Here is an 11,144-nt window from a genome sequence, read left to right as displayed (position 1 = left end):
ACTTGCTATGCATAAGAGAGCTGGACAATGACTAAGGATAATAGAAGAATTGATGCCTTTGAGTTATGGTGCTGGAGAAGAGTTTTGTTGAACATACATAGGTCTGTCTTGGGGAGGTGAAACCAAGTTTCTTCTTGGAGGCTAGGATTTTAAAGGTCTGCCTCACATATTTTGGGCATGTGGCCAGAAGGGACTGGTTCTTGGATAAGGACATCATTCTCAGAAGGGTGGAGGGACAGTGCAGGAGAAGACAATCCTGGATGAGACGGATTTGACACAGTATACTGGGGCAATAGAGGTTGGTGTGTCTGAGTCAGAGAGACTGGCTCACAACAAGGCAGGAGTCAGAGCTGTTGTACACAGGGTCACTATGAGTCACAGGTGACTTTATCACATATAAGAACAGTAATAGTTGTGAGAATTGGAGGAACATGTCTGGTTTCATGCGAAGTTTTTTTGTGTGGTGGATGCTCTTGATGGGGACATTTCTTCCTTGTGGAGTTAGTAGAGTTTGGATACAGCCATCTCAATGCTGCTCTCACTCTTTTTATACTGAGTTGGCTGCCGGGGGACTCCAAAACCCCAAACTCCTTGCTGTCAAGTCAATGCTCACTCATGGTGACTAAGCTCTTGGGGATTCAACCTTGTTAAAGTCAGATGCCAATGATGTGGTCAGTCAATCAGTCATCTATGGCAAGAATTGATAAGGGGGAAAATACCCCTTTATATTTGTATGTAGAGTCTGGTTTACTTCAGTGTCACTTTAGATCATGTTTTTAGTCTTTGTGAATTTAATTTTTCAAAAATTATAAAGTATGGTATACATATATAAAAGAGCATAAAACCTTACTATCTTATGATTAGTAATTGTTAGGTGAACACTCAAAGTATGAACTTTTCTGGGGACACTATACTAGCAGCTCTTCTCTTCTTCCCTTTCCTCCTCAAAGTTAATAATTTTAAATATTTGGCAATGACATGTCTGACAAGGGAATGATATCTAGAATTTATCGAATACTCGAGCACCACAACAAGATAAAGGTAAACAACCCAATTGAAAAATGGGTGCAGGATATGACACTTCACCAAAGAAGACATTAAAATGGTGAACAAACTCATGAAGAAGTGTTCAAAATCCCTAACTCTAATAGAGATGCAAATCTAAACAACATGCAATATCATCTTACTCCAGTAAGAATAGTAAAATTCAACAGAGCAGAAAATAGCAAATGCTATTGAGGTTGTGGAGAAACTGGAACCCTTAATCATTGTTGGTGGGAGTGTAAAATGGTGGAAAAATTATGGAAGGCAGTATTGTGCTTTTTCAAAAAGTTGGAAATAGAAATACCATTTGACCCAGCAATTCCACTATTGGGAATATACCCTAAAGAAATAAGAACTACACCCCCCCCCCAAAAAAAGAACTACACCCAAGCAGATATATGCACACCTATGTTTATTGCTGCTTTATTCACAATAGTAAAGAGTTGGAAACAACCCAGGTGCCCACCAACAAATGAATGGATAGAGAAGCTGTGGTATATTCACACAATGGAATACTACACTATATTGAAAAACAAGGAACTTGGGGGATCCAAGATAGTGGCAGAGGCAGAGACAGCGTGGCGAGCTGCGGGAGCAGTGGACCACTTGGAGGAGGGCCACCGTGGCCTTCTACAGACCTCTGTTTATTGATAATTGAACAGTTAAACAGTTGATGACTGGTTTTTGGTGCAGACTGAGGCTCAACATCAGGAGATCAAGGATTCCCAGGGAGGAATGGGTGAGTCCCATGGCTCCCAGCTCCCTGCTGCTGAGCCCGCACTGCTGCTGCAGCTCCATGAGGCTCCCACCACCGGACCCCAGGGATCCCCTCCCCTAGGATGGACGGTTTGCTCCCTTTCCTATAGGTAACCTTAACACTGAGTTTCACTCCAGACCTGACCCTGAACCCAGTTCCAGAGACAAAAAGCAAATACCACTGCCAGTTAAGGAAGCAAAGGAGGATGGAGCTTCAGGGTTCAGTCAGCCATCCCCACTGGACCCACCTGGGAAAACACTTTGCAGTCCAAAGGGGAGTAAATGTCAGGAAAATATCTTCTAACAGAACAAGAAGGCAAGCAGCTGTAACCCAAGACCACCAGTAAAATGATAAAGTGTGCTCCCTTTCTCCCTTCATATCAAAGACCCTGTTCAGCATGAAGAAGCCAGAGAGTCTGTACCACATTCCCAAATGAGAAACCCACAAGTGAAAAAGACAGTTTGTTTAATCACCATTGGACTATGCTTACCATTGATCTGTATCATCTGGTCCCCACTGGGTCCTTTTCATTTCCTTCACCTGCTCCCCCCACCAACCAAATTGTGCAGCTCTGCAACTGCATCCCCGCAATTTTCATCGCTGTCCATCCTCACCCTTCTGCTTCCAACCCTCATCTCCATGTATCCCCAACATGTTTTTCCCAATAAAATAAAAAAAAAAGAGAAAAACAAGGAGCGCATGAAATATTATACAAAATGGGTGACCCTGGAGGACTTTATGCTGAGTGAAATATCTCAGTCACTAAAGGACAAATACTGCATAGTGTCTCTGTTGTACAATGGGACAGACATCGGGGTTGGAGGGAACCTAAGAAAAGAGGGAATAAATAGTGTATACTGCTTTGAAACAGATGAGGGAGAGAACTGTTTAAAAGGAATATAGGATTGGGTATTATTTTCATGACAAGATTACAGAAAAAGAAATGCACAGTAAAGTGGATTGTGGACTTGGGAGAGGATTGTACAACAATAAAATAATTTTTTTTTCAAAGAGAAAAACAAACTGGTGGGCAGGGAGGGAAATATGCAACAATGAATGAATGGGGGAAAATTAAATGGAAAGAATATGCTGTAAAAAAACAACCCAAACCCCAAAACCAAACAGATGGATCAAGGCACCAAAAAGAAAAATCAAGCATGTCAATTTACTATAAAAAGAAATAATTTTATTGACTTTTAAGGTAATCACTTCCTGTTTTTTTCTGAGTTTCACCACACAGGCATGTCATGCTAAGCATTTAGTTTTGTTTGGAACAAAATTTAGTGTGTTCTTTTTTCCCTTTGTTAAAAAGATAATATATAAAATGATCCCTAAAAAGGAGGTATAAATTAAAACAAAAATAATATTGATGTTGTTGAGTACTGTTGAGTACCATTGAGTCAGAATTGGCCTATAGCTGACCCTCCAGAGGGTTTTCAGAGGCAGTTAATATCATGAGAGGAGATTGCCCACATACTTCTCCCACAGAGCAGCTGGGGGACTTGAACCACATGCTTTCAGGACTGCAGCACAGGTTCTCACCATTAGGCCACCAGAGTTCCCCCAAAATAAGATTAGTAAAAAGTAAAATATTTTTGACAAAGATATGGCTCTAACTTCTAAAACAGATCAAAGGGACACACTTCCTAGTTTGAAATCAGGAAAGGTATATATCAAGGTTAAATACTTTCATCAAAATATATTCGATCTGTATGCGCATATGTGAAGAAGAATGTGGCATCAGAATTGAAGGATGATACATCAATAGCCTTTGATATACAGTTGACACAACCTCGCATGCAGAAAGAAAAAAGATTTGAAATATATACTGATGAAACTCAAAGACGAGAACCATCAGTATGGATTATGCCTCAAGATCAAGGAGGCAAAAATCCTCCCAACAGGACCAATAAACAACATCATGATAAATGGAGAAAATGCTGATGTTTTAAAGGACATCATTTTACTTGTATCCATAATCAACACCCAACGGAAACAACAGTCAAGAAATCAAGCAATGAATTGCAATGGACAAATCTACTTCAGAGGGCCTTTTTAAAGTGCTAAAAGATCAAAGAAGTCACTTTGAGAACTTAAGTATACTTAGTTCATGCCTTGGCATTTTAATAGTCTCAAATGTATGTGAAAATTAGATAATAAGGAAGACTGATCCTACAGTAGCTAAAACAACAGTGGTTATGAACGGAGCCCTGATGACACAGTGGTTAACGTAATTGCCTAGTAATGGAAAGGGCAGCATTTGAACCTCATTCCATGAGAGAGAGCTGTGGCAGTCTGATTCCAAAAAGATTTGTTGTTGTTATTATGTGCTGAGGAGTCACCTATGACCCACAGCAGCCCTATGTACAACATCTTTGAACTCTGCCCTATCCTGAGCCAGTCTTACCGACTTCCACACACCTAAACCCATTGCCCCAGTTTTCGTGTCAATCCATCTCATTTGGGTTTTCCTATCCTGCACTGTCCCTACACCCTTCCAAGCATGATGTCCTCCTCCAAGGACTAGTCCCTCCTGGCCATGTGCCCAAAGTAGGTAAGATAGAGCTTCAGAATCCTTGCCTCCAAGGAGAAACTTGGTTTCATCCTCTTCAAGACAGACCTATTTTCTCTCCTGGTAGTTCTTGAAAATCCTATGTTAGGTGCTCTTGAGTTGAGTACAATTCCTAGTGACCCTATAAACAACAGATGTGAACCCTGCCCTCTCCTGTGCCATCCTCACAGTCTCTGAGCACGTGAGCCCACTGCAGCAGTCACTGAATAAATCCACCTGCAAGAGGGTCTTCCTCTCCTTGGTTGGCCCTCCTCCTTTCCAAGCATGATATCCTTCTCCACGGAGTGGTCTCTCCTAGCAACATACCCAAAAGTGTACAAGATGAAGCTTCACCGTCCTTGCCACCAACGAACATCCTGGTTGCATCCTCTCCAAGACGTAGCTGGGTGTTTTGTTTTTGTTTTCCAGAATGGGCCAGTTCTATTTTGTCTTGTGGGATTGACATGTGCCGAGATTGACTCAATAGCAAAGATCTAATGGGTATCTCATTGTGGTTTTTAGTTTTACAAAAATTGCAATTTCATCTCTAATATTTCAGTCTTATGGAGATCTTGTCTAATCACTGTCTGTAAAGTCACATACATGCCTTCCCCAAGCACTCCAGTTACTTGCTCTCTTTCATTTCTTTTGTAGTAGTTCCCAATTTCCAGTAGCTACTCACAAAGTGTTTGCTGGAGGAATTAAATTTACACAGTACCTGGCTACTGTAGGCCATGAGGACGGCAAAGCTGGACAGGTGGATGGACGTGCATATGGTGTGACTCTCGTTCACGTGTACCAGGAAACAGCCGTCTGTGGACCAGCGGCCACCGTCCTTGGAGTTCTTCCAGTAGACACAGAAAGGCTTTTTGTTTGTCTGAAAAGAGAGTGGGCTTATCATCTTCCTTCTCAGGAGGGACACTTACCGAAGCCTACATTGCGTGCCACACTGGAGACACCTGGATTGAGGATGATGCCGGTGATTCTGATTTTAAAAGAATACGATGGCTGCCCACACTCTTACTACTATAGCTGCAGCCCCACCAGGTTAAGAACAATTTAAGATAAGGCTAAGAATTGCTGGGAACTAGAATTTTAGGAGATTTCACTAGTCTGAGGATCTTTCCACTATGGGCATCTAACAAAAAAAATCAAGTTTGAAACAATTCTGTTCCTAACAGCGGGAGAGAGGAAGACCGTCAACAAGACAGATTGATACAGTGACTGTGGCAATGCGCCCAAGTGCGTTTGGGATGATGAGGATGGTACAGGATAGGACAGAGTCCAGAAACGTTGTTCTTAGGGTTGCTATGAGTCATAACTGACTCAATCGTCCCTAACAGCAAGATCAACAAGAAAAAAGAAAGAGATGATGTATGAAAAGAGGTCATGTGGATAGAGGGAATAAAATTAGCCTTCAATCTACTATATCTGTTTCCAGGAGTTCTTAGAGTATCATTTCACAGTGACAAGGGAATGATTAGATGTCCTTTTGCTTGGGGACCTTTCTCTTTTGATAACATGGTGTGCCTTCCCAGACGTCTTATCAGTTACTCTGCCCCATTACATATATAAAAATTCCAAACCTAGACTTCCTCCACTAGAGAGAAACCTACATTTCCCTTCTTCACTATTCTGAACAGAGAGGAAAAGAAAAGGAGCAAATGAACTCTATTATACAGGTGTTTGTTAATTCTCTTAAGAGCTTGGGCAGAGAATAGGCAATGGATTAAGTGAAAGGGTTATTTCATGACTCATGCAGACAATACTTAACATCAAGTTTCTATGTGAGAATGAATATTAGTCTCACTGTCCAATAGAAATACTGGTATTATTTTAAAAAATGCCAACTATATAATTTAAAAAGATCTACTAGTCACATTAAAAAAAAAGAATAGACTAGTGAATTTACTTTAATATTTGGTTCAATTCACAATATCCAAAATATTTTTTCCAATGTGTAAGCAATATTGAAACATTAATGAGGTTTTTTACATTCTTTTTTACTGTTATAGTTGCTGAGTTGGAACCAACTCATACCTGACTCTCCAGAGGGTTTTGGTTTTTTAAATAAATTTTTTATTTATACTGGTTTACTTATAAAGTTTGTATACATTGTTTTTCACACCAGATCTTTCCCATTTTCTTCACCTATCCCTCCCTGCACCCATCAAATTGTGTGACTCTATGATCTAGTGGGTTTTAAGAGGCAGTAAACCACACAGGAGGAGACCACCCATTCTTCTCCCATGGAGCATCTTGTGGATTCAAACCGTGTGCCTTTGAGATTGTAGTGTGGCTTCTCACAACTAGGCCACTATTAATTCCATATTAGGACTATTAACTCCGTATTAGGACTTTGATATATGGTATGTAATTTACACTTGGAGCACATCTTAACTCAGATTTGCCACATTTCATAAGCTTAGCAGCTGTATGTGGTTTGTGGCTACCGTGTTGGTCAGCCCAGGTCTAGAAGTACTGTCTAGGCTGCATACACAAGCTTTTCAGTCTACCTCCCTGAAATTTTTGTGAGCTCAAACCACAGCTCTGACCCACCTTTTTGTGCAGAAAACTCAGTGTGACAGACTTGGAGATAGAAGTGTTCCTTTTGGGTCCGATAGCCGCACTCACTACCTGGGAATTAAGGTAGACTCGATCGGTCTCATTAATTTCTTCAAAGTAAGTTGCATCAATGATGTCCCCAAGAGAAGTGTATGAAATAAAGGCAATTGCACTTGGACCTGAGGAAATAGAAAAGTGGAATAACTATTCCTTCTTGTCCACTACTCCGCAAGTAGAAGACCTTCCTGCTCTATACCTGCTGAGCACCTTTGATCTTTATACTCGTTCTCAGGAGTTCTTGGAGGTTCACACCTCCACCCATGTTCTTCCTACTCAAATCCAACTCCTCAGTCTGCTCTGACGCTTGCTTCTCTGAACTTGTATATAGAATACAATGTCTTTTGTGCTAACAGGCACTATGTTCTTACGTGCCTTTGAAATGACTACGACTCATAGTGACTCTATGAACAATGGCTCCGAATCTTGCCCTATCCTGAGCCAACCTCATTGTCTCAGACACACCTGTTCTCATTGCCACTGTCACTGTTTCAATTCATCTCATCCAGTGTCGTCTTCTGTGCTGACCCTCTACTCTTCCAAGCATGATGTCCTTCTCCAAGGACTAGGCCTTCCTGGAAACATTCTGAAAGTATGTGAGATGGAGCTTCAAACTCCTTGCCTCCAAGGAGTAAACTGGTTTCACTCTCTCTAGGACAGATGTGTCTGTTCTCTCGTTTAAGACTCTTCTCCAGCATCACAACTCAAAGGCATTGCTTCTCTCTGCCATCCTTCGTCATTGTCCAGCTCTTAGATGTATAGCAACCAACTGAGAAGATCATGGCCTGGATCACCTTAGTTTCTAGGCTGACATTATTGCTCTTTAGCACTCTAAAGAGGTCCCTGACAGTAGATTTTCCCAATGCAACTAATTTTTTTTATTTCCTGACGGCTGGTGCCAAGGACTATCAACTCCATGCTTTCCAACTACAGATCCTTCTTCCTGTTGCCAGTTTTTGAATTCCAGTCACCTACAGGCCATGGTCTTTGAAATCACTTGTTATGCATCAGAGAGTTGGACAGTGACTAAGGAGGATAGAAGGAGAATTGATGCCTTTGAGCTGTGGTGCTGGTACCATGGACTGCTAGGGATTCTGAGGCTCCATCTAACATACTTTGAACATGTTGTAAGGAGGTCCTTGGAGAAGGACATCATGCTTGGGAGGGTGGAGGGACAGCTCAGGAGGGGAAGGCCCCCTATGATGTGGATTGATTCAGTGACTGGGGTAATCGGGATGGGTGTATCGGAGATACTGTGATTGGCACAGGACAGATCAGGGTTTAGGGCTATTGTACAGAGGGTCGCTATGAGTCGCAAATGACTCGACAGCACATAACAACAACAACAACAACATTGTTTTCAATGCATCTTGACAGCACATTTGGTCAATTTCCAACTGCAAAACTTGGTAGAAACCATCCATTTCCTCCTCTTTGGCTCTGGTTGTTGGTTATTTGAATGCCAGTGGTATTAAGTGGTATTGTATGCATATGGATATTATCCTATTGCTCACAACATTATATTTCAAGATAGGTCTAGAAATGGTCTTTTAAACTATGTTTAAACAACCCATTCTTTCTCCCCTTTTCATTTCCAGTGTCGTAAATCATGTGATTGTCTGACTCAGAATGTCCCATGTCCATCAACCTTATTTTGCCAATGCCTTGTATATCAGTCTTTATACATTCCATTTCCTCTTTGACACTGTCCAATTTTCCTACATTAATACGTCTCGCTTTCCATGTTCCAATCACTCGTGTCCGATTGCAGCTATATGAGGGCTCAGCCTCAGCACCGTACCTGTCAGTCTAATGTGAGCATGCTCTCTTGTACTGAGGGTTTTTGAAGGCCTGTTGTTTCAGAAGCGAATGGCCAATACTTTTCTATTCCGTCTTACTCTGGATGCCCAGCTTCATCACAATATCTGACAGACAAGCACTTTAACCAAAGAGCAAATGAAAGACATTGTTTGATGACACAGTGAACAGATTAGGTGTTGGTCCTCCCACCCCATCCCATTCATGCCACGGGTGCTGACTGTGGATCCAAAGATGGAATTGTGCTACCTCAATCCTTTCTCTGTCTACCACGATACTGCCCATTGGCCTGGTGGTAAGGATCTTGGTTTTCCTGATGTTGAGATGCAATCCATAGTGAAGGCTGCAGTCTTTGATCTTTTGCAACAAATGCTTCAAGTTCTCCTCTATTTCAATGAACAAGGTTGCGTCCGCTGAGTAACACAGGCTGTTGATGAGTCTCTAATTCTGATGCCATTCGTCTTCATAAAGCCCAGCCTCCACAAGGATCTGTCCACTGTCCACTAGCTGTTTCTTTTCTTTTTTTTTCTATAATTATACTTTATTAATTTTCATAAACATTTACAGAGATTTTGGGTTTCCATTCATTCATTGTTCCACTATTCTCTCTACCCTCCTCCCAGTTTGTTCTTGTCCAAATGCCACAGTGCTTGTCAAAGCCAGTTCTGATTAATCTTCTTTGTCAGTGTGTCCTTTGCCATTCCCTATCACTCCTCCCTGAGAGAGACTTCACCCTGAGTCATAAGGAAAAGGGGATGGCGTATTCTCTTAGCTACTTCCTGCTGAAAAGGGACGCTGTGGGTTTCAGGGTGAAGATCTTCTCTCACTACTCTAAAGGGCCCCTTTGGCAGTAGGAAACACATAGACTATTATGGAGATTGATTTTGGAATTCAGATGCACTCTTATTGATTGTGCTTGGCTGTATGTACATATCCTTGAAGATGTATCATGGGGGTGTTGCAACCTAGAAGACACAAATTTGACTAACAAGTTATAAGTACATGAGTCCAAAAATTATGGAAAAGTAAAAGAAAAGATTCTTTCATTGTTTTACAAACCCTCCCCCAGGTCCCCTCCACCATGTAGCCCTCGCTTTAGTCTCCTGTGATGACAGAAATACCCAGTTACATCTCTCTTTTAGACGGTTCTCTCCCTCTTCTGCTTCAGTGCAGTATACATTATTGAACCCATCTTACTCAGTGTCTCCCTAACCCCAAGGACAGTCCCATTCTACAACAGTGGCATCATGTAATATTTGTCCTTTTGTGACTGGGATATTTCACTCACACTAGCTGTTTCATACTCTGGTAGCAGAGTCCATAGGTGACTGGGCAGCTAACACAAAGGCAGCACCTCTGTGGTGGTTTGAACCCACCATCAGCTCCATGAGAGAAGGAGAATCAATCTCCTCCGGTGTAATTGACAACCTTCAAAAACTTGCTGGAGGATCACATATGAGCCAGTTTCAACTTGCTGACAATGAGAGAGAGAGAAAGAGAGGCAAACTTTTTCATGTGAATTGAATAATACTATTTCCCCCAATAGACTATAATTATCTTGAAGGCAGTGATTATACAGGATATTTCCCTGGGAAACCAGATGGCTCCTGGCATACAGTGAGGATTCAGCTAAAGGCTAATTATGAAAATGCATACTTACATTTCTTAAAAAAATGAAATTACAGTTCTGACTGCCGTTTAGCACGCTGCACATCAGCTGGTGTAGCACATGCCTTCGTATACTAATATTCATTATGATGCTCAGTTTTGTTTGTTTTGGCAACAATTTGCTTTAGCAAAAATCCTTTATTTCGGTATTTCTATCAATGACTATTCCTTGCTGTTTCAGTGTGGTGCGCTTTATAGCTTCACAATTCTGTTATCCCAGTATAATCTGTAGTGTCCTAACTAAAGTTACTGACTTGGTCTTAAATGTACAAATTTTGTGTCATATTTGCTTCTTGAATCTGATTCACTAGAATATTTCTCTTATCCCCTTTTGAATGTGTGTGTTGTCCTAATTTATGTGTAGGATCACTACACCAGTGGTTTCCAACAGGATACATGTAAGACACACAACTGTGTGCAGAAAGTAAAAACCTTTTGTATGGAGGATTAATGAGGAACATCTCTATATTCTGTAGGAAAACAAAATCAAATTTATATACTGAAGTCATTTGTCCAAAATTTTAAGTTATTTTCAAATAAAAATGCATTTCTGGTATGAAAAAAATAAAATTACATTTCAAATGCTTAGAAAAGCTACAACCAGGAGAAGATAACATAGATGAATGGGACCTTCTAAGACTCAAATCCCTATGCACATCCAAAAACTTCTCCAGTAGGGCAAAA

General features: G+C 41.1%; 1 protein-coding gene across 1 annotated transcript in view; it reads right to left on the bottom strand.

Moving 5' to 3' along the window:
- EMR3 (egf-like module containing, mucin-like, hormone receptor-like 3) overlaps nucleotides 1-11,144 on the bottom strand; it is a 160,609-nt gene that overhangs the window by 41,076 nt on the left and 108,389 nt on the right. The window contains exons 8-10 of the mRNA XM_006900808.1: nucleotides 6,912-7,096; nucleotides 5,303-5,311; nucleotides 5,071-5,229 (exon numbers count right to left, since the gene is read on the bottom strand). Coding sequence (XP_006900870.1) covers nucleotides 5,071-5,229; nucleotides 5,303-5,311; nucleotides 6,912-7,096 — 353 coding nt within the window. The remainder of the gene's footprint in view (nucleotides 1-5,070; nucleotides 5,230-5,302; nucleotides 5,312-6,911; nucleotides 7,097-11,144) is intronic.

The sequence above is a fragment of the Elephantulus edwardii genome, unplaced genomic scaffold, assembly GCF_000299155.1.
Source record: "Elephantulus edwardii isolate Elephantulus edwardi_28Jun2011 unplaced genomic scaffold, EleEdw1.0 scaffold00296, whole genome shotgun sequence".
Taxonomy (NCBI): domain Eukaryota; kingdom Metazoa; phylum Chordata; class Mammalia; order Macroscelidea; family Macroscelididae; genus Elephantulus; species Elephantulus edwardii.
Note: the sequence above shows the minus strand (reverse complement) of the source record. Positions and strands in the feature narration are given on the sequence as shown.